Source organism: Filicampus tigris, chromosome 4 (genome assembly GCF_054856515.1).
Source record: "Filicampus tigris isolate MCC_2025a chromosome 4, RoL_Ftig_1.0, whole genome shotgun sequence".
Lineage (NCBI taxonomy): Eukaryota > Metazoa > Chordata > Actinopteri > Syngnathiformes > Syngnathidae > Filicampus > Filicampus tigris.
In genome coordinates, this window is record NC_141220.1 from 4,569,925 (window position 1) to 4,594,552 (window position 24,628).

At 39.1% G+C, this 24,628-nt stretch overlaps 1 protein-coding gene across 2 annotated transcripts; it reads right to left on the reverse strand.

Annotated features, from left to right (window-relative positions):
• Positions 1 to 3,434: 3,434 nt before the first annotated feature.
• Positions 3,435 to 23,867, reverse strand: kiaa0513 (KIAA0513 ortholog). Of its 2 annotated transcripts, XM_086029007.1 has the most exons (13): positions 23,748 to 23,867; positions 19,332 to 19,877; positions 18,832 to 18,931; positions 18,560 to 18,633; positions 17,371 to 17,441; positions 16,992 to 17,199; positions 16,857 to 16,897; positions 16,679 to 16,751; positions 15,589 to 15,666; positions 15,350 to 15,379; positions 9,464 to 9,544; positions 6,948 to 7,042; positions 3,435 to 6,806 (listed from the first exon to the last, which is right to left on the reverse strand). In XM_086029007.1, the coding sequence occupies exons 2-13, from the start codon at positions 19,706 to 19,708 to the stop codon at positions 6,757 to 6,759; spliced, it is 1,278 nt and encodes a 425-aa protein (XP_085885133.1). In that variant the 5' UTR covers positions 19,709 to 19,877; positions 23,748 to 23,867; the 3' UTR covers positions 3,435 to 6,756. The 2 variants fall into 2 exon arrangements, with proteins under 2 accessions (XP_085885133.1, XP_085885134.1); XM_086029008.1 differs by lacking the exon at positions 15,350 to 15,379.
• Positions 23,868 to 24,628: the final 761 nt, after the last annotated feature.

Genomic DNA, 24,628 nt, shown 5'->3' on the forward strand with positions numbered 1-24,628 from the left:
ACACACTTCTAGCCCATGTAAATTGGTATTCCAGCCAAAAACAATTGGATTACGTTTAGGGTTGCCAACCGTCCCTTGAAAAACGGAATCGTCCCGTATTTAGAAATGTAAGCACGCATCCCGTATTGAGTTGTAAAGGGACGCACTTTGTTTAATATCGTGAGAGTCAAAAATCGGCTGTAAAATGTTGATGGAATTAATGACCAACAGTTCCCTTTCTATGACAACTTACGGTAACGGTCCTAGAACATCCCCTTCTCTGTGACATTCACACACGAGTATGCCAAAACAGAATCCTAACCCTAACACTTTTTTTTTTTTTTTTTTTTTTTAAATATACAGTATGATGATTTAATTCAGAGTGAGTGAATATGCCCAAAAATGAATACATTTCACATGGTTGTCCCTTGTGTCAAGGTCTGGTATTAATTAGATGGAGGAGGGTGTTCACGCTGCGACATTGCAAACTGGCCTTTCAGAGCTTGTTACAGGATGGCCAATCAGAGTGCAGTCAGCGTGACTGCTGTTTATTTATACACAGCACTGAGTGCAGGCAGCTCCAACTACAAGGCAAACACTGGAACACTCCAGCACATTGTACAGCTAGAAAGGGTCCTAATCAACACCTCACTTCTATTGACACGTCCATATACAAGCGCTCACAGTCACACATATACACTCAGAGAAACGCTTTGGTGTGCAGTATTATTTTAAGCAGGTTCTCTTTGCTCAGCCAGACGTGGTTTTGATTTTTCTGCCAACCACACGACTCTCATTAGTCTCACGGCTTCATAATGATAAGAAGCTTAGTTTCCATGTCCCTCAACACATAATCCATCGAGGTTATTGTAACTCATAAATGCATTCACAACTGAAGTAAAGGACACTAAGACAACTCAGAATGTAGTTCAGTGAGTGACGAAGGCCTCCGCTTGCCTGTCTGTTGACCCTGGGCACGCTTCTTACGAGATATTCAATAGTCTGACGACAGTACTAAAGGTGAGACGAATGGACGAGCCAGTCAACAGGAAAGGTTCTCCCGTAATCGAACAACAAGCAAGGCCTGAAGAAGCATGATAACAATCCTCATCATTTGAGTCAGGTGTGTTGCAGCAGGAAAAGAAGGAAAACAGGACAGCAGTGTGTGTCCAAACTCAGAACAGAGTTTGGACACACACATATACATATATACTGTATATAAAAAACCCTAACCCAGGAAAAATCTTATTCAAGGATCAAAGAAAGCTATTAGAACAGTCTTTGACTGTAAATAAACTCCCCCCCACCACATTAATTCCAAGATTTTATTTAAATGAATATCTGTTACAAAATTTGTAGAAAATTGTAGTTGAAAAATGCAATTAATCGCGCTCAATTATGGAAAACTGAGCAATAAGTTATAACATTTTAATCATTTGACAGCACTAATAAATAAATAAATACATAAATAAATAAGTACATACATATATATATATATATATATATATATATATATATATATATATATATATATATATATATATGTATATATATATATATATATATATATATATATATATATATATATATATATATATATATATATATATATATATATAGCTTGGTGTAGGTATTGAATTTTTTCAGACTTGAATTGATAAATACAAACAAAATATTAGAGAAATATCAATCTGGTTTTAGGATAAACCATAGTACAGAGACAGCCCTTTTAAGGATTTTAAATGATATAAGGTATACCGCAGACGTGAAAAAACTCACAGTCTTGGTGCTACTGGACTTAAGAGCCGCTTTCGATATAGTAGATCACCAAATTTTATTAAACAGACTTAAAAACCTGGTGGGCATCTCCGGTACTACTTTTAAAAGGTTTTACTCCTATCTCACAGACAGAAGTTTCTTCGTAAGCATGGATACTTGTTCCTCCAAAACCAATTAAATTAAATGTGGGGTTCCCCAAGGTTCAATTTTAGGTCCAATACTTTTTAATCTCTATATGTTACCCCTTGGGGATGTCATCAGAAGACACGGCATCAGCTTTCACAGTTACGCTGATGACACACAGCTGTTCATTAGCGCGTCTCCTGATGACACAGGACCTATTGATACCCTTTTAAATTGTATTTTAGATACTAAGTCATGGATGGCAGAGGATTTCCTACAGCTCAATCAGGACAAAACCGAGGTTTTAGTTATCGGCCCTGAAGGCCAGAGAGAAAGACTTTTACCAAAATTACTAGATTTTAAATCCTCACAATGTGTAAAAGAACCTGGGCGTTATTTTTTACTCCGAGCTGAGTTTTATTCCTCATATTAAAAATGTAACCAAGATCGTTTTTTGTCATCTTAAGAATATTGCCAGAATCCGCCCGTTTCTCTCTCAGGCTAACACGGAGGCGCTGATGCATGCTTTTATATCATGTCGTTTAGATTATTGTAACGCCCTGCTCTCTGGTCTCCCCAAAAAGAGTATTTCTTCCCTTCAACTACTGCAGAATTCAGCCGCTTGGGTGCTGACGAGAACCAGAGGGCGGGAGCACATTACACCAGTTATAAAATCGCTGCATTGGCTCCCCGTGTGTTTCAGGATCGATTTTATTAGTTTATAAATGTCTTAATGGTCTTGGGCCAACTTATTTATCTGACTTGCTTTTACCATACCAAGCCTCGCGGATCCTGAGGTCCTCTGGCGCCGGCCTTTTAATTATTCCTAGGGTGAGGACCAAAATGCATGGCGAGGCTGCATTCAGCCATTTTGGTCCTCAACTTTGGAATAGCCTGCCAGAGGACGTCAGGTCTGCAGAGACTGTTGATATTTTTAAGGGGAAGCTCAAGACATAAATAATTGTTCTTAGTCTCTTACTATTTTTATCCAATCTTATTGTTTTATAGTTCTTAGCTTCTTTTATTGCTTTGTCTTTTTAGCTTCGTTGTCATTTTCCTTTAGCTTCATCTAGGTTTTACCTCCAGTGATTCCTCAAGGGGGGCCTCCACGCTGGGAGGTGTGGCTGCCCTCCCTGCGCCATGCTTAGGGGCTGCCCCGGTTATCATGACCCGGAGGTCTTTGAGGTGGTGGTGCTACCCGTGGCCATGGGCTGTCATCCCTCTCAGCGTGGACGAGCTCCCCTTGGGTACTCTTTCCTCATATGTTTTCTCTGTGCCCTGCCATGTCTCTTTTTAAGGTTATATGTGTGTGCGTTTGTGTATGGGTGTGTGAGTGAGTGAGTGCAAGTGTGCTTGTGGTTGTCTGTCTTTGTGTATACTGCGAGGGAGGGAGGGAAGGTGGGAGCGGGTTCTCTTTTTATGCTGTATTTTGATGTTTTTAACGTACAGCACTTTGAGTTGCATCTTATGTGTGAAAAGTGCTATATAAATAAATTGGATTTGATGATTTGATTTGATAACCTTGAAAATAAACAAAAAAAGTTCACAAAACGTCAGCATAAAAATACATTTATTACAGCATCTTGATTTAACATTGACTTGTCCATGCATAAAAAACATTCAGCAACAAAACAATATTCACATCTGAACACATTTCTGAAAACTCAGGAGCTGCAACTGTCAGTCCGTTGAAATATTTACCTTATGTTCTTTGCTATGTATATATATATATATATATATATATATATATATATATATATATATATATATATATATATATATATATATATAAAATTTCTCTGACCTCAAAACATGCAGTGCTACAATCGGCACCATCACATTCTAAACAGCCCTGACCATGCTTACTTTATTCACAATACACCAGTGAGAAGCAAAGATGTACTGCTATGAGTATGACAAAGGCATTATTATTCAGGGGGAACTGGCTGGATACCTGAAGTGGGCATCAAAAGTAAAGGCAGAGTATTATATACTGTACAGATAAAGACTACAGTATGCAGATAAATGCTTCAAACACCATATCAACATGCGTATTGTGATGAACAGCGAAATTGGTGTTGTAAAAAAAAAAAAAAATCCTAAAGCTGCCACAAAGTGAGGTTAACCTCACACCAGAAAAAAAACACACAAACATAAACAAACAACAGGTTTTCTAATTGATATTCCAGCTTTAAAGTGGCCAACATTGGAGCACAATAAGTGACAGTTCAAAAATAATATAAAACAGTGCAATCTGGCAAAGAAGCTGACGGATATTCTGGTTGGGATGCGCAACATCTCATGAAGACATATTTATTCATTAACACACAAACACTCGCAATTTGAAATGAGCATGTACAGTATAACAGAGGGTCAGACTAGACATCAATATTCCTCATGGATCACAAGCAGTACATCTACAGTATTGTTTATGCAAGTACAAATATAGACAAATAATTCACAGAAAGTAGGATTTGATAAAGCCTGACAATAGTGACAAAATGCCCACTATCTGCTGAATGACTTCATTTTAATTACATCAAATGATTTGCAACACTCAAATGTAACAATTTACATTTCAAATCACATATTGTGCTTCCAGTGAAGACTAATGCTACAGTTGTAGAGGATGGCACAGAATTAGTTAGTTGCTCTTCCTAACCCAACCCTTATTGAGTCTTGTGAGTTTGACAAAAAAAAAAAAAATACATACACACACACGCATATACATATATATATATATATATACATATATATATATATATATATATATATATATATATATATATATGAATGATGAAATACACAATTAGATAGATGGCAATATTTAAATTAAGGACAATTTTTAAATGATACTTTTTGGTGATACAATTGCAGAGTTTTAAGATTAATCACACTTTTGTGAGACTGTTGGTTTTATATAGCATAAAGACTTTAACTAAAGAGAGATTTAGCTAGCACTGCACTGCAGTATATTTTATGGCTTAAGAAAGAAGTATTGGGCCCCACTGAAAAAAAACAAAAAGTCATACATTTTTAGGAAAAATGCAGTAATACGAGATTACGGTTGTAACTGTGAGTGTGAAGACACATGATCAACACAATCCAACAATGACACCAGTAGCCCTCAAAATTAATCGACAACTAAATGATCATCAACTGATAACTATTTTGATCATCAAGTAATCGTTTAGAGCCACTGTTTGATTTAAAACTGTCCAAATCCTCAGATTTCAGCCTCTCAATAGTAAATATCCTCTGACTTTTGTAGTCCTTCATGAAACCCCAATCATATTTTGTGTTTAATCAAATATAAAGACATTTGCAAACATCTGTTGTTACTTTGGAAAACAATGACCGACCCAGTAACTGAATCAATTTAAAAAAGGCAGGTGAGTAGTAGTACATCAATCCCTCTTGTGTGATATTGTTTAAGTATTTTTTGTTGTTTTTTAAATTACTAAACAATACCAAATAAACAAGAATAATTGCTTGATAAACATTAATCAGGGGGAAAAAAGTTTTGCAATAAACGTTAATGCCCCAAAAAATTGGTCTGATTAATCGATAGAATAATCACTAGAATAATTGATTCTAAAAATATTTGATAGTGACGGCCCAACTCAAGACCCATATTTTTATATAGTAATACTATTAATTATTTGTTTAAAACAATTTCCGATGATGGTTGACCACCCCCCACACCTGCAACCCTTAAACGTGACAATGATCTACAATGACGTAGCTGAAACCTAATTGTTGTAATGGTCACATCTCAATCATGTAGCATGCACGCAGTCAGACATTATGTAACAACTGGACAATGGAACCGAACAGTCTTTATGCTATATGATAGGTTAACAGTCTCCTGGCCATAGATCCATAGCTAATCTAATAAGAAGGGAAGGCAAAACATTTTTGTTACTATATGTTCTATGCAGCCCCACTAGTCTAAAGACGGAATTCTGATTAATATTGCATTTGTGGCAAAGGAATTAAGCAGGAAAATCCACACGTTTTTTTTCATCTCAGGGGCCTGCCATTTCGACACATGCTGTTGACTGACAATGACATGTTGAAAATGACAGTTGCTCAGAGTTTAGGTAATGATCAATTACAACTCAGCTTGCAAACATACCATGACCAAACCAAGACAACAGGTGAGCCATGATTGGTCGTTACCTGAGCCCTCAGCGACTGGGAGGTCATTTTCAGTCGACAGAAGTGACAAAATGGCCGCCCCCAGAGAATGCTAAAACTGGTGGATTTTGCTGCGTAACTTATATGTCACAAATGCAATATTAATCAGAATGCCATGTTTAGTGGGGCCGCATAAAACATATGGTGTAAAGAACATTTAGGACATGACCTTATGTTAATTTTCAAAATAGTGTCAATCTTAAATGTTGCCATTTTTATGGGGATGTTTTTTTTGGATCAAACTTTCCTCTATTTTAAATGCTACTCAGAATGTTCCATTTTTTTTGGTCAAAGTGTTATGGAGCGCTCAAGAGAGGGAAAAAGATACTCAGTCATTGGTAGTCACAGATGAAACTAGTTACAAGATGTTTTTGCACTGCATACTAAATCTATGGCGAGCGGTATAGTTGCAGCACAGAGGCAGATACGATTTACAGCTTCCACAAATAGTTGTTAGACTGTAAATATTGAAGCAGCAACAGCCGATGATGCTGTGTTATTGCTGATGTAGGGCGTGCTTAGGAGAGCGCACCCAAATTGGACGGACAGGCTTTGCTACAACTATGACACAGCTCACTACAGTAATGCCTTTTCCATTCCACTCCACGTTGATTAGGCATGGCTCATGCGAAGCGAAGACTGGAGACTTTGAAATTCAGCATGTCATCCTGACCCTCACTCTGTCGCCATTTTCTCAATATGGTCACTCAGCAACTTATACTGTTCTGTAAAAATTGACATGACGTCACAATTGAACATAGGACAGTTTCAAGTAAATGCTCACCGGTTGCCTGAGAACTCGATAGCTTGCAAAACGTCAGCGCCACACTTGAACTAACAGCCATATTTATTTGAGAATGTATTACCTTTATTCAGGTTTCCAATGACAGCCTGCTTTTTCAGAAAATCGTTGCACAGTTTTTTATTGAGCCCAAATGCCAGCATGTTGTGAGTAAATGTCCTGAAAAACATGGTAGCATAAGTGATTATTTAAGTGAGGGCTGGGCATTCCGTCTATGTGACGAACCGGTCCATCTATTCGTCACTGACGGACGCCCGTTTTGCCGATGGTTGATGAATGACGGGAAAAAATTTAAAATAGACTGACTAAGCATAGACGGACGCCCCTTTATTTAGTCCGCCATTAGTCTAGTTTTTGCGACGAGGTTCCGATGGCCGCGGCGAGCGCGGCGAGGAATATAGTGAGTTGTTGTTGCTTAGGGGGCCAGATTTGAGTGAGGGTTGCGAGCAGGCTTGCACATAACAGTGAGTCTCTATTTCTGTTCAAATATCGGTCAGTAGGGGATCTGAATTGGTTTGATTGGTAGTTTGAAGAATGCACCCAGTATTGCCAATGTGATCGGCAGCTAATGCGAGATGGGTGGGACTTTGGGGGCGCGAAGAAGGAGGAACACGCTGGCTACAGCGACTCCCGCAATTACATCGCCCTGACAGACGCGGACTTCAGATCCGCCGCTATTAAGCTTCAAAAGAGGGATTACAGCGCTCTCAAGTCTCCCACGGAAAGTTGCAACGCTCTCAAGTCTAACAGTGTTGTGCCGCGACTTACTCTTGCTCTTGACGTGGCTGATCGAGGTAAGACACGTATGCCGCTCTCTCCCAATAGCCGCGCTAATTAACGTAATAAAACGCAATATTCCGACAGATGGGTCGTGCTATGGTGATGAATACTTTAATTTAAATGAGAAGTCAACCCAAACACCTTTTTTTCAAGAATATGTGCAGGCCCACTAGTTGAAACGAGGCATTCTGATAAATATTGCTTTTGTGGAATAAATGTTAATCCACTCGTTTTTAGCCATCTCTGGGGGCGGCCATTTTGTCACTTCTGTCGACTGAAAATGACATCACAACTGCTCAGGTAGCGACCAATCACGGCTGCCTAAGCAGTTGTGATGTCATTTTCAGTCGACAGGAGTGACAAAATGGCCGCCCCTGAGATGGCTAAAAAAGGGTGGATTTTGCTGCTTAACTCATATTTAACAAAGGCAATATTAATCAGAATGCCATGTTTCAACTAGTGGGCCTGCTGGGAACATATTCTTGAAAAAAATATGTTTGGGTTCGATTTCTTGTTTAAGATAACCTGGGTGATTTTGGGCGTGTGTTGTAGTCACTAAGTGACATTTGGGGGCGTTGTCCGTCGCCGGACTAAGTCAATGTTGCTAACGGCGATTCGCACTAAGCCAATTTTGCCATCAGCGATTAGCACTAAGCTAATGTTGCTAACGGCGATTAGCGTGCACCTTATTTGTGTTGTTTCTGATTTCCAGGAGGCTGTCGGTAGTTGCACCCCGTGCTCACGTGTCATTATATGCACACAGGTATGTCAATAAAGTCACCGTGAAGCCAAGTTGATTCCAATTCCTTCAAACACTGTCACACTTCCACAAGAAGACATTTCGCAAGAAACCGTGTGGACGGCAATGCTATTTCAACTTTCAGTTTTTCAGCTGTATTTCCTGGAACACTCTACAGCAGAAAATTAAATTCAACACAATTGTTGCTCTGTGCCGCTTCATTATTATGATTAAGGACTTCTTCATCATACTAAGAACTAGACTGCTTTTCAATGTACTGTGACTCTCTTGTCATGTTTCAAACTAGTCTTAAAACACATTTTTATTCTTCGGCTTTCAACTCAGCGTGAGACTTGGCATTGCTTAAGGGTTTTTATGTTAGCAATGATTTTTTTTAACTGTCTTTGTTTTGATATGTCTGATTTTTACTTTATGTGCAGCACTTCACATGCTGCCGTGGTTGTTGTTAAAGCGCTCGACAAATAAAGTTGAAGTTGAGTTGTGTAATGTTTGCTGGATTGTTGTTTTTCTTCCGTCCAATGCTTTCTCAACTTTGTTGAAAAGAAGGACTTGCCCGCCAATTATCCCTCCAGATTGAATAAATGATTTGACTCTTTTGATTTTGATTGAATTCCTGAATCCGTTTTTTTTTTTTTCCGTTCAATTGCTTTGAACCAGGAAACATGGTGGAGGTGTGAGGCATGCGCCGAGAAATAACTCATAACACTTGGGTGCTCATGTATGTAGTTATGGATGGGAACGGGAGTTTGGTGATCTGTGTAAGAGATCCCGTCGTCACGCCGCACAAGGAGAAACGCCGTCTTTAGTCAAGCAGAGGTGAAATCACAATTAACTAGACACCACTCAGACCCATGGCCTGCGCACCGCTGTGAGGAAAACACAAGCATTTATAGAGGCGTTTCTGATTGAAATTATCTTTTCTGGTCGGGCCAGAGAAACAGGATTAGCGAAGGTCTGTAACAAAACTGGAAATGAAAAGCTCCAATTGCCACGTTTTTCTAACTTGATGCCAAAGACTACACAGTAGGCAGCTTGCTTACCCCAGCTGGCCAAAGGCAATGTTCTCATCCATTTTGGAGGTGTCGTCTCTTTCCTCCTGGGTCATGTGACACCACTTCTCCCTGTTGATGGAAAAAGGATGCCCTGAATTCTCAAAACAAAAAAATACCAAGGGTACATGTCAAACTGTATAACCTTTTAAAAGGACTGGGTTCTTATACAGCTTCCAAATTAGTGGTTGTAAAGAGATTAAAAATAAGATCAGTGAGGAATGAATAAGATGTTTAAGTGAAAAAGTGTGCTTTATAAGGATGATCCATAACTCTTTAATCTCTAACCCGTTAAGGCCTAAAGCACCTGGCTCAACAGCTCCCCAAAACCTAAGGTCGTGTTTGGAATTATCCTTGAAAGGTTTTCCCAGAAATTCAACAGCTACAAAATAATTAATATTATTTCAGCCCCTGTAGCGGATAGAAACATAATTCCAAAAGAATTTGAGACCTTAGACCTGACTTGCACACAGGCCCAAGTTTATTTATCTTTACTGTTTCAATCAAAGATGTAAAAATAAATATAAAAATAAGTGTATTTAAAAAAATTTTTTTTAATCGAGTGGTAATCACCATCCTCTATTCTGTTCCAAAGCCGTTGATATTGTCATTGACTACAAACATATATCTTAACTATATATCATGCTCGACTGGTTCAAAGTCCACAAGCGCGTCGTCTATATTACTGCCGTTACTCATTTTAGAGCTCCCACGGTCGACAGCGTCCGCCATTATGATTCGAAAGAATTCCGGATATCCTCCGACGACCCACTACACCGTCACATGTCTATTCTGATGCATTTCATTGGTTAAGAGACCGAGAATTGGATTAATAAAAAAAGAAAATGACGTATACGCTCTCCCTGCATTAAGGGTAGAAAGACGCAACAGAGCTCCCGGCTCTAGTGGTAGAAACGCGGTTATGCGCTTCCGTCCTTCATGGCTCACTACTTTTCTGAAGCTGAGTCATGATTGGTCGTTACTGATATATCATATGTGATTACTGTCCATTGTGTAGAATGTGGTCATTGTGTGCGAGTGTTTTGTTTTATATTTTTGTTATTATCTTTGCTGCCCTCTTGGACAAGTCACTGTTGGAAAAGATTTTTTTTTAATCTCAAAGAGGTTTTTTCAAAAGGAAAAAAATATTCAGTTTGAGAAGTGTCGCATAGCAACATACTGTTAATCGAGTGCTAGGTGTTGGTGGTGGTCTCATGATGTCAAAATGTGAACAGCATGATGAAAAGGACTGTTTAAAGAGCAACTACAAGGGTGGAGAACTCGAGTATGTCGCGTCAGAACATTAAATAAACAGGTACAAGAAGACGCATTTCAACATTTTTGGTGCTAGTTTTGTGTTTTTGTGAAATATGTTGTCAAATGGCAAAATAGCAGCAGAATCTTTCATTTCTTTTTGCCAAAAACAACAGCATACAGAAAAGGATAAAATGATGCACTGAGCTGTGAAGTGGAAGTGAAGAGCTAGCAGTGGATCTGTTGGCTCCACAAATACAGAAACTATATTTCCAGACAATGTCTCAGCAGCACATTCATGATCATCAATTGCTGGTTATGGAAGCGTCACTTGGAAAAATGAACGGGAAGCAAGAGGTTATTTCAACAGCATCATAATAACATGCTTTATAAATCACACAGGCTATTAGATGAACAACAATGCCATGCCAACAGACGCCAAATAAAGATAGAGGAATATAAAGTAGGATGAGGAAATTATAGGCTGAGTAAAAATTCGAAAAAAAAAAAAAAAAAAAAAAAACATTTTGCAGAGAAAAAAAGGTCAAAATTAAATTAAAATGTGTAAAGTGTGACTCACAGAAATGATGAATACTTTTCCATTTCCCCCATGATGCACTCCTTTGAGCACCAGCAGTTTTGGCATGTTTTCTATTCCCTTTCGAGATTATTCTCTTTTCTACTCTTATACTACAAAGGGATATGAAATCTGTTACCACAATTACATGCAGTTATTAAATACTCATAATCAGTAGCATTAATCACTACTTTTGCAAAGTGGTGATTTGAATTGAGTTTACCTTTTAAACAGAGGAGGGCATTTTACTAAAGTTTGCCGGTCCGTCATTCGTCATCCATCAGCAGCCTGGCTACCCTACCGTCATCTGTCAAGCCATTTTTTTTTTCAACACGAAACAAACTGCAATCGTCTGTTGTTTAGTCTGTCATGCTATTTTAACCGCGCATCCGTCAGTAAACATCAAAGGTCTGCCAGTCTGTTTATTGTCAATCCTGTGTCGATCTTAGGTTAGCTTAGCGATTAGCATGGCTTCTCCGTCTTTCCTTGTCATCCCTTCGTGAGAATGATACAGAAGCCAGAACAGAAGTGTAGCTTATTTGCGGCTATGGAGGTGATGGTTACTGACTTAGAAGCGACTTCACAACATGTTTAGCTACAGCAGTAGGCAGGCAAAACTCACTGCTACTTGTAGCTAGTTGGTGCGGCGTAAGTAGTAGCACTGTGCTACTGGAGCATCAACCTCGGACTGCTGCGTTGCTCCACTTTAACTCATGGGTGTCTAGTCCAGTGAAGCATTTTGGGACCGTCTATTCTATTCTCAGTTTTGCAATTCAATGTGTTTTGAAGTGGCGCAAAATGTACATTTTGCCTTGCAAACTTTGATGCGAAACCGCTTATTTAGAGCCTTGAGTTTGTGGTCTTAAATAATGTTGCTAAGTGTTGTACTGTGTGGACCCCTTCAGGTATAGAAAATGGATGGAGGGATGATCACATCATTTCATGGGACAATACTAAAGAAATTACGCTTGGCTACTAAGTAAAGTAGCTAGTGGACAGCTGGTATAACACTGCAAATTTACTGTCCTCATAAAATAACTCAGCACACCGCAATTACAATTGCCAACACACACGTTCAACCCCATCTGACTGAAATAAGTTTATCTTGGTCTCATTAGACCACAGGACATGGGAACCAGAAATCCACGTCCATAGTCTGTTTGTCTTGAACAAACTGTTTGCGGGCTTTCTTGTGCACCATCTTTGGAGGAGGCCGACTTCTGAGACAAGAGCCATTACAGACCAATATGATCCAGTCTACGGTATGGTCTGAGCAAAGACAGGCTGACCCTCCACCCCTCCAACCTCTGTAGCAATGTTGGCAGCACAGCACTCACAGCTTTTTAAAGACAACCCCTGGATATGACGCTGAACAAAACATATGCACTCAACTTCATTGGTTGACCATGGCGAGGCCTGAGTGAAACCTGTCCTGTTAAATTGCTGCATGGTCTTGGCCACAGTGCTGCAGTTGAGCTTCAGGGTGTTGACTATCGTCTTAGGTCCTAGGCCATCTTTATGTAGAGCAACAATTGTTGTGTTCAGAAGCTGAGTTCTTTGCAATGAGGTGCCATCCTAAATTTCCGGTGACCAGTTCGAGCAAGTATGAAAGTGGTAACACAAAATCTAACACACCAACAAACATTAACAGCTAATGTGTCACATGGGAAAGGAAAATGGCTAACTGAGCCTGATTTTTACTTAGGGGTGTACTCCCTTTTTTTTGCTAGTGATTTACACATTAATGGCTGTATGTTGAGTTATTTTGAGGGAACGTGTTACACTGTTATACAAGCTTAAACTGACTATTTTACATTGTAACAGAGTGTCCTTTGTGTTGTGCCATGACAAGATATAATAAAATATCAACAAAAATACGAGGGGTGTCCAGTAGTAAATAAAGTATTTCTTGATTGACTGTCAAATTATAATTATTTCCTTGCAATCTTGAACAGAAAAAAAAGCGGTTTTAGTGAATGTTATGTGATATGTTTGCTTAATTTCTTTATAGTCTCTGAAGCTTAATGAGCTGGCTCAGTTGCAGATAAAAGTAATTCCTTTTCGAAATTTAATTCCTATAAAAGTCCTATACTTAATGACACTGGATGGTTTCTTAATGACAGGTGGTACTGTGCATTTTGTAAGCATCATATGTACTGTACAAACAGAAAACTATATGAAATCAAACATTCTGTAAAAAAATTGAACAAACGCCCACTGCCTTTAAAATTCAGTTTAACAAGTTAGCCCATCAAGTCAAGTCATTTTGTTTAGCCCATCAAGTACTTTTTTTCCAAGCTAGTCCAGGAGCTCTTTTTTATAGACAGGCGCATATGAACTGGCGCATCTTCATTTTTGTGGCAGGGCAAGTCAAGTTTACCGTGTTTGGGAATTTTGCAGACTGCGCTATGCCATGCAGGGTATTCCGACTGACCCAGAGCGTTTTCTATTGCAATCCCCGCCCCCACCCCACCCCCGGCACACCTTTGGTGACAGAAAGTAGACTAGACCTGAGATCAACTAAGAGCAGGTCTAAGTTGTGGCGCAGATGGTGTAACGTGATTTCAGTGGATTTGATGGCAGCTATTTAAAGCTGGCTATGTTGTTTACCTTGCGCCAATCCAGTCCCACAATATAAGTTTGAAAATATGCAGCCAGAAAAGCTTTGGGTATAACAGCAACCAAAGCGTTGGGCTAGTAGGACTACATTTCCCATGATTCTCACACACGAAAGCAGGAAGTAGTTCTAGTTCCGGTATGATGAGAACAGATGCTCATGAAGGTGAAAGTGAATAGGAAGGAATTTAACTTAATGTTTACCTCTTGGTCAGACAGACCACAATGATATTATCATCCCATGCTCTACAAACAATTGGGTTAAAAATAACACAATTTTGGGTCAAAAAGGGACCGATCCACTACTTGGGTCAATTTGACCAAACTTTCTGGGTTGTCTTTGCAGAAAACAACTGCAAAAATGGGCCATTTTGTCCAAAACAACGCAAGAAGGTGGGTCAAATTGACCCAATTTGTGGATTGGTCCATTTTTGACCCCAAATTGTGTTATTTTTAACCCAACTGTTTTTAGAGTGTACATTGTAACATTGAAAACACGAAGCCAGAAGCCCTCATCTGACCGTACCATTAGGCTAATAGGACTACATGTCCCATCATTCTAAGACACAGAAGCAGGAAGTAGTCCTTGCTCCGACGACGAAAACATAGACACCTGCTAGCGATTAGATGAGAATGACGCAACGCAAACGTAATAGGAAGAAATTAAAGACGACGAACTGAAAAGCTGACTTTCACCCATACATACAGCGCACCGCATGATAAGGCGCACTGTCGTTTTTTGAGAAAATTGAGGGATCTCAAGTGTGCCTTATGGTCCGAAAAATACGGTAAATTTTTAAAAGCAACCCCCCTCACTGTGGCACAATTGGTGTGCGCGTGTGTATTTGAGTCACACACGATTGGTGCGTACAAAGGCGGTCTCCAAGTGCCCACTTTGCAGCGATCAACTTTACATTATCCACAAGCTGAGATCTTCTCGAACTTCCTTATCAACGTAATTTGTGTGCACCGATCTCCTACATGGACTCCAGCGAGCGAGTCCGTTATGCCTCCGCCATCCAGACTGCGCACCTGAATTGACTGAATTCAAACGGAATGAAAAGAGCGATTTCGATTGGCTGGGAATCAAGTCGGCTGTGTTCATTCCCACGGTAGCGCAAACACCCATTTCTAAGGTTCTACAAAAATACTAACAGAAAGAAAACTCAACCCAAGCGCACAGTTAGATTGCACTTTGCACTAGACTTGCGTTGGGCACAAAAATAGGGCCCCAGACCTCAAAAGTAAATAACTCAAAACACAAACCAGCGTTTAACATAACCAAAAAACATTCCATTACAAAGAGCTTCATGAATCACATGAAGCCATGCGCATAAAAACAGGAAAAATAAATTTCAAGTCTTGCTGTTCTTTTTTTTTTTTTTTTTTGATTAGCCCATTTGAGAGCAGCAGACAAACGTATGACAGACCTCTTATCTTTATCTCCATCTTGCGTTCCCCTGCTCGGCAGCAAGGCACAAGAAAACAAGGGTTAAGTCGACATGCAGAAAGAGAGTGTATAGAAGAAAGAGAAGCAAACTTTGCCCAGACACACAGAAGCACACGTATTAAAGATCATTTCGAATATTTTAACCACCAATTCGGTATCATATAATCTAGGAAAACACAGTTAACAATGAATCTAGTCTCCTGTGACTTTTAGACTCACCTTGTTGTTGGCGACCTCTTTTTCCTCTCACAATGAACTGCATCAAAGAATGCAGCATTCCAAAATCGCAATGTGTGCCTGACATGGAACAAACAACAACATATGAAAAAAACATTGAGCATAGGTTTTTGTTACTTTGAAAGAAATTCTTATCGTTTTCAAGTCGGTCCTTTATGATTTTGCACAAAAATCAATGCGCTATAATTGAAAGAGAACATTAATTTTTTTAAATCTACATTTTAATAGTTTGTTCGATCGGCAGAACGGTGCGTTGGTGGTTAGCGCGTCTGTCTCACAGTCGAGAGGTTCAGGGTTCAAATCTCCTATTGTATGGTGTTTGCATGTTTGTCCAGGTAATCCACATTTGAAAAAACTTGCTTGTTAGGTTAATTGAAGACTCTAAATTGCCCATAATCCAGGTGAAAAACTTTGCTTTTCTACCATACCTTGGATTAAGGTCTTGTAATCATTTTTCAAATCTTTTTTGGAGGGGGTGGAGTAATTTTTAAAATTTATTTTTATTTCTTTACTTTCATTTTTTTTTTTAATATTTCAGTGAATGTGTTTAAATGCTGTCACTGTACATTCTTTTCGTAATTTTGGTAAGATACTTTTGTTTCCACAGCTTTGCTTCTGAATGTCGTTAACTGTTCTGTTGTAAATGCTTTAAAGTGCTTTTGGTTGTTTGAAGCACATTGAGTTGCCTTGTGTATGAAATGTGCGAGATAAATAAAGCTTCCTTGCCTTGCCATAAGGGTGAGTGTGACTTGTTGTTTGTCGATATGTCGATGAAGTGACCGGTCCATGGTGCACGCGGTCTTTTAATGTGATGGTATACAAATACGGTACTTTATTACAGTGCTTGAGTCAAATTTTCACGCATCGGTATTTTACGTTATATTTCTGGCAACTTTCACTTTTATTTGACTACATTTCCAAAATAAAATGTACAGTACACATTTACTCTGAGATACTTCCCCTACACACCTTCAATCTTAGACAATACAATTTTGAAGAAATTGGGGGTTGGTGTTATTCCTCTATTAAGCCATTATGAATCTATTCGCTGTGCAATGGACAAGATAAATACCAGATGGGTTGCTGCTTCAGGTGGGTGTACAAGTAAACCTTTTCTCCCTTCTTTTCCTCTGGAGCCTGTGACACTAGGGTGAAAATAGTGTGTTAAATGTTGTCAAGTGTCATCAAATTCAAAGAGACAGGATTTTTTTACTTAAAAGAAAATACAATTTAAGTTTAAGGACCTTTACCTGGTGATTTGGCTTTTGTTTCAACTGGATTTTCACCATCCCTGTATTTAATGTAAGAGGAAAAGGGTGCGTTAAATGCAAAACACGCTTTATGTTCATAAGAATATCCAAAAGAACAAGGTATATTTGCTTTACTCTGTCTTTGGAGTTATTGAGCTTCTCAGTTTACTTTCTAAGCCTCCAAAAAAGCCTTTGACATCAGTCTTCGATGAGTTCTTCAGGAGGCGCTCAGCAGCGTCCTTCTTATCAGAGAGCCAGGAGTTGGCCTTGTTTAAATATGAGTCCAGACCAGCTGGATGACCACCTCGATCAAGGAGCTCTGCAGGAGACGGCTGGGACTTTCCTAAATTAAAGAAACAGGAAATTCGATTCAATTTAACCCTGATTTATACATTGAAAATAATTAAATGACCTTCCACTCTATGTGATGTAATTCTTCTAAATATTAGTAGAGGTCTCTGGCCATTCAACTAAGTTGGTTGAACATTTTTGTGTGAAGGAAAAATGAATTTACCAATATAGTAGTATGTAAAGCACATAGTCATGATGTTTTTGGCTGGGCTGTAGTCATCCATTTGGTAACATCTGCAAAAAACAGAACCAAAACACAAATTATATTAAAACACTTGCACTTGATTCAAACAGCAGCAGTGATGCATTTCATTCTTTTTTCATTGTACTCTAAAATGACTCCATAACACACAAAACGGGTGATCGGAACTACAACTAGCATGAAATCGCTACGTTCGGCACTGTTCTCTTTGATCAATCATTGAAACCTGGCGACAGATTACCGACACTCGAGTGCAAGGAGAAACAAAGGCCGCAGTCAGTTTTCATTGGCAGATTATCATTTTCTATTTCATCAACAAATTTGGGAGGAATTAGGAAATAAGTGACTCCATGAATAACGCCTCTTGTTAATGAGGCAAATGGCTGGGCCCACTACCGTTCTATCCTTGTTTGGTCGGAGTCACTGGAGGGACCGATTACAAACTCTCTATTGGAAATCATTGTACTTTCATTGCTTATAATGTCCAAAATTGGTAATCGATTGGCACCAAAATTTATGTGGACATCCCTGCTAATCCCCCCTTCAACATATTAAAAGGATTAACCGTGTCTGATTTATATGAGAATAAGGAAATGTGAAAGTGAGCAGAGCTACATAGATAGACAAAAAAACAAAAACAAAACACTGCTTCTTTGCTGATCACAGTTAGGACGGGCGAGGCATTTAACACCAGTCAGGATATTTACAGAGACTGAAGTGGGAATGGGTAGATGTGCACATTTATTTGGATGAGGAATGAGTTTTTAAACCAACAACACGCCGTCCAATTTGGAACGTAACAGCCGAAACGGTGCGTTCCAATGTGGCCACACTCGCCTAAAAGCACAGGCTGCTTCGCGATGATGCGCACGTTCAAGACAGCCCACAGACTGGGGCATTTTAATGCCGATGTCATTTTTACTTGCAAACCTATTATATAAGTGCCAATGTTAAGGTCATCCAAGTGTCTCTTTAAGATGCAACAACAGATATATTTGGAGTATAAAAAAAAGTTACCGGTTATCTGTATCTGCTTGGAGAAGCAGGAAGTTACCGGTTGTCGTGTTAGTGGAAAATAACAGTTATCGTGCATCCCTACTTAGAGCCATAACATTTTGGACTTTCAAACGACAGCAACAAACTGACTTACTCAAATAGAACGACCGCAAATGACTGCACCAGTCGATAGAAGGTAGCTTCACTCACACACTTAGAGTGGCAGCGCTGAGTGGGGAGAGAAAATTACAATTGAAAAATATTATCTCCATTTCCTATACAGTATTCAGGTATTATTATTGTCAGTCGAGAACACACAATAAATGATCATATTGAGCACAAAGGCACACTTCTGTCATCTGGTATCTAGTAATTATAGTCTAGCAAAACTATACTGTTCTAGATTGAGAATTTAATCCTGTTCACCTGTGCACTGACGTATTTGGCAAACCATTCCCTGCCTTTGCCATTCTCGCCAGTGCATAGCTCTCCAAAACGAGCTTTCTCTTCTTGGTCCAAGTCCTGCCTGAGAAAAGATTGAAAACACAAGCCTACAGTTTAATAACATGTACAATGATTTATAAATGCTACATACACAAAATGTCTAAAACTACTATAATGGAGAAATGTACAAATTAAAGTTCCTCTAACTTAGAATGTGAAATATACAAAGTCACAGCTCCATCTGCTGGATGGAAGCAACTGCCCACTCAGCTCAACGCCGATGGTGTGTCACAATGAAATGAGTTGCTGTATGCACCTTCAGTCAGAACAGCACAACAACTCAATCTTCTTAGTGGCACTCCAAATGGGTTGGGTATGTTTTGAGTAATTCCGCAAACAAACAAATGAGTGAAATGATCAAGTATGTACCAGACTAACCTTGCATGAATAACGCTTGGAAGAGGTAATAACATGCGCCTTACCGTCCATGAAACACTTTCTCCACATAAATCTTCATGAACTCCCTTCTCTCTAAGGCCTCAGCGTCGATGTCCTCACTACCGTGTGCAAATGAGGATGAAGACCGTCTCAGTTCGCACACAGTTGACGGTGGATCCATGTCATTCTCACTGTCTGCAGACTCTGTCGCATCACTTTCAGTTTCCTCCTCCTCCTCCTCATGATGGTGATGTGAACTGGACTTGGTGGGTGCAATTGGCTCAGGTAATGAGGGTTGCTGAGGAAATCTGGAGGACGGGTGCTCTGGGGAGAAGAAGTCTGAATGGCCCTGAAGGTCGTCTCTCGCCACATTAAGAGTTGCAGCCTCAGATGGTAAATCCAAGTCTATGAGGTTGTCCATTGCAATAGACTCGACGCTGGTTCTTTCCTCTTAGGTTTCAGACTGAGCTACTAAGTGCTCTGCAGGACCAAAACTGTGGCTGCAAGTGAGGCTGCAAGTGAGGTTTCATTTGTCTTGATTGTGTTGATTTGAAAGTTCTGGTCATGTGGACATCACAAACACTCTGCCGCTGTAAACAAAAGAAAGAAAACATTACGACTGTATTTCGCGATAGTGCTTTGCTTACAAACTAAAAGCTTGTTTTGGGAGGCTCATGTCTTCGCAACACCAACTACTAGTTAACAAATTTTTGTTTAGCAGATGTAAAGTGGCGCTCACTGCTTGTAAAACAAGGATTGGGATTGGTCATTAGCAATTGATGACATTTGAAAAATCTTTTGGCTGCAGATCATGAGGAGGAAGAGGAATTTTTTGATAGTCATTTGTGGAACTGTTTCACAACAGACAACTTTTCATAAAGCAGAGATAATATCACAGGATGTGGTTTGCAACTTCTTGGTGATCATTCCTGGCTGCAACATTTGTTACACTTTGGGGTGCTCCGATCAATCGGCCACCGATCGTGATCAGACAATTTGCGTGGAAAAATATGTGACAGCTGATGGCCGATTAAGCCTTTAATGGGTAAGTGGACAACTGTTCTTAACCAAAATGTACTCTAACTATTTACAGCAGATGCAAACAATTCACAGTGGTGGTGTCATATTTTATGTGTCACGCAATTCACTCTGGGAACTGAGTGGCTAGCTATGACACGTCTGTGCTGTGTGCTCACTGCAACGTCCCCACAAAGTGTTGCCTTGTTCTATGTTCATCGGCATCACAAGAAAAAACAACAACAACAAAAACAAGGCTGTATGTTCTGCACAAGTTGACAGCACAAGTTTTGGCATTGACAAAAAAGTCAGCCTCATGAAAATCATTTGAGAATTGAGAAAACTATGTCTTATTTTCAATGCACAAACATTGCCTTTCAACACTTCAACATTTTTTTTCTCTGGGGGAAGCAAGCAATTCTTGATTCCGCTGCTTGAAAGTTGATTTTCCGTGGGCATTTAAAAACAGCATAAAAAGACCATTCTAAAACAAATGAATGTAATAATTAAGTAAGAATTATTGTAGGAAAATATTTGCAAAACAAAAACACAGTGGTTATTTAACAAAAAAATAAAAATAAATATTTTTGTCCCTCGTAAGCAGATGTATTTGCATCACTTGTGTGTAAGTGCAAAACATTTCACCAAACTATGGGTTTGAGGCAGAACAAGTACTAAGTACAAGCAAAGCTTTAAACGAATGGTAAACTATCCACTTCAACTGGATATTTTAAACATACTGCATAGAGTATGATAATAAACAGTAGTAATTCAGCCACGCAGACGTCTCAGCTGGACAAGTTGAATAGCACAAGATGCACCAGAAGTGCTTTTTCAACTATCACGACAGGGGCAGAGGCATTGTGGGATGCGTGGTGCCAACATCCGGAGGTCTGTTGGGTTTTGTACGTTTCTCGGTTTCTGTACTTCATTTACTACTGTTTAAATACTATTTTGAGATGAGCAAGTATTGTAGGCGCAAGAGTGTACTACGTGTGCTAATTTGGTTAAGTGTATTTGTTATATCAACGCAAGACAAAAATGTAACTAAGAGAAGCTCTCCCATCCATCAGAGAAGCACAGCAATCAGGCTGGGTGACAACTTAACAGCATCAATAAATGTATAACAAGCAGAAGTGGCTGACAGAAGATAGGGGAGATGACTATGAGGTTGGTCAATGAGTACCGCCACAGATGGATAAAGAGAGAATCATATTTTACTTGATGTGACATTTCATGTAGTCAAGTCTGTTTTATTTACAAGACTGCAAACATACACTTAGTGGACACATGCAAACTAACCTGGGACCTTGGCTATTGTATTTCGTGCCCTATCATGGGGAAATGTATCTTGGTATGACAATAAAAATGCTTTGATTCCTTGGAAACCCACCTTCAAAAATATAGGTTGAAAGAATAAACAGAAAATATATTTGTAACAAAGTAAAATAAGCAGAGCTGGGCATCGTCCCTCCGTCCCCGAGTTTCTGTCCTGCATATTTGCAGTATGCATGACGGAAACTCAAGGACGGTGGGACGATGCCCAGCTCTGAAAATAGGAACATACTAAAATAACAGCAATGAAAAATAATAAATAATAAAAATATATACCAGCTGTTCCTGCTGTGCATGTATTGGCCTCTTAGGAGCAGTGTGGTGCAGTGCATGCATGGAGTACACACTTACAGTGAGATAAGAAGAGATATACAGTACTGTATACCACCATTCCGTACTACCCACCCCTCACTACGTACACAACGAATGGAGGTGACGGCGCTGCGCCCAGCTAAGCTCATTTTTAAAAAGGGCTTCAGGAGCCACATAAAACTAGCAAAAGAGCCGCATGTGGGTTGGCCAGGGCTAATCTAATGAATGAAGTAGATTTTTTTCATACGGAAAAATAAGCAAGCTCAGTGTATTCTTAACTAATTAATTTGAATTCCTTTAGATAATGTTCAACTATTGGATGGAGATGTGCATTTAAGTTTGCATCTGACTGGTCAAATTCAGATAAAAGCATGCAATTCCCTAAAAAAACGCATTGCATGTTTTTGCCATTCGCATATTGATGATATTTTTTCGATGTACTGTGCAGCCCTATAGTTTGTATAAATATATATTGTATTGAATTTCTGTCTGTTTTAATTTATTGAAATAATCCCAAAGTAATTAAAAGTAATCAAGATAACGTACTTTTGGAACATTTGAGGTCCTTAAAATTGAGCTTTGCGATTGGAGTTTTATTCATGTTTTTCATTTTTTCTATCTTGCATTCCTGTGTGTCAGGAACAGTTACTGGAACAGTTAATGCACTTTTCAATCGTGACGCTTGACGAAATGTCAAATGGCACTTATGTTTTTAAAATATATATTTCTATAATACTTAAGTATCGCAATACGTATCGGATTGCAACCCGAGTATCGGGATCCATATTGGATCGGGTTAAAAGTGTAACATCGCAGCCCTAATTAATATTATGGTAGCTACTTGAATTTACAGGTAACTAGTAACAGTATCTGAATACGTTTTTAAAGTAACCCTCCCCAACCATGCCTATCACTCACAAAAATATGACAGAAACATGACTTCTTTCCTGGTCCGCAGTACAGACAGTGACTAGGAATAGAATGGGACAAAAGACAGGCTGACCTGCCAATAACCGCATCAAAGTATATTGTAGCACCAGTCATATCAATTAACAATTACCATTAGTGCAAATTATCTTTTGTAAAAACTTGATAATGTGAAAATTGGAGGTGCACCGATTAACTGATTAGTCGACAAGTAATTAATCATGATATTAATTGAGAATTATTTTTCTAATGGATTAATGGTTTATACAGTCTTTAAATTTAAAATTGTCCAAATCCTTTGAATTCCAGCTTCTCAACAGTAATTCTCCGATATCTGTAGCGCTCCATGAAAGCAGACTGATTCTTTAGTTGCAGCCCTAGTAAAAATGTAGCGCTTAAGTCTGCTTTAGTGGGTGAGGTTAAACAAAAGTATCGTTGTTGCTCATCAGCACAGAGCTGTAATTTGAACCTGAGAGCTGAAGCTGCACGTAGAGCTGCTGATAAAGGAAGCAGCACTGAATAAACAGCAAAAGGCTGGCTGACGTTTCCTGGAAGGTTGCACTCTGCAGTGTGATAAGCGTCACTGCGTAGCCATTTTTTACGGAATGCGGTGATAACATGGTTTCGTGTCTAAACACTGGCTAAACAATTATGGTAGAACATCTATAACGGTTTCCCATTAATAATAATAATTTAAAAATAAAAAATTTTAAAAAAGCCCGGACAGGGCAGGACGGAGAACTCTGACACCGTTCAAATAACCAGACAATCGTTTGAAAAATGCGTTCAAACATTGAACAGTGACGAAGCCTGAGGCATTTACAGTAAATATATGCATGCTGTGAAACAGGAAGTAGAAGTGTACGTACAAAAGGGGAGCTTTGCTGCCAGAAAGGGGAGCTGCTCCTCACTACTGTCCAATGTTTTCGCCTTGGCTGCTGGTGCCTGGTTGCTGTCATACAGTGGCTCTTGTCTTGTGGAGGTGAGCATGCGCAGGAGGAGAATGACGCGAGGAGAACCCGCATGACGTTACCAGCAGTGCAGCCAATCACCGGCGCCGTGTGGAATCAAGGATGGAAATCCCATAAATCGACCCCCTTGTGTGGTGGAAAACCTTTTTTTCTCAATCGTTGTTGTTCTTTCTAATAAAAAATGGATAAGAACACGGAAGAAAAAAAGACTGGGGAAAAATTGTGACAAAACTCAAAACTGCAAATGTAAACGCTCTGTCAGGTCAATTTGGTTATTAAAGCGTCATTCCCAGGGTTCTTACCCTTATTTGTTTTGCTCTTGATGAAATACATGACTAAACACATTCATTGTCTTTTTTTATTTTTAATATTTTATTTATATACATTCTCGAACAGGAAAACATCTGTCATTCTTCAGAAAACATTGTCTGGATACATTAGAAAATGAAAAAGAACATTTGCAAGCCTTTTTAAAAATGTATTTTACAAAAATTGCACATATTCATTGTCGTTTTCATGAGCAAAAGGTTCATTTGAAATACCTCGTTCTCTCTGGCTCTCTCTTGTGTTTGCGGGTTTTACGAAACCTATGAGTCTTTTTTTTATAACTTCGAGTTTTTTTCCCTCTTTTCGCATGCCGTTTAATTAGCAAACCATGATTATTGTATTTTCAGTAAATGCATGTACACAATGAATTACATTAATAAGTATTAGACAATTGACTTTGCCGATTTAAGTTCTTCTTTTATGTCATATTATCATTATTATTATTATTAACA

What these genes read in the sequence shown, in the direction of transcription:
- kiaa0513 (XM_086029007.1), bottom strand. Translation starts at nt 19,708, where the DNA reads ATGGACAACCTCATAGACTTGGATTTACCATCTGAGGCTGCAACTCTT. An exon ending in GAGAAAGTGTTTCATGGACG is followed by an intron (nt 18,932 to 19,331) that starts GTAAGGCGCATG and finishes ATCTTTTCTCAG; the next exon opens with GCAGGACTTGGACCAAGAAG. An exon ending in CATTGGAAACCTGAATAAAG is followed by an intron (nt 6,807 to 6,947) that starts GTAATACATTCT and finishes CAATTTTTACAG; the next exon opens with AACAGTATAAGTTGCTGAGT.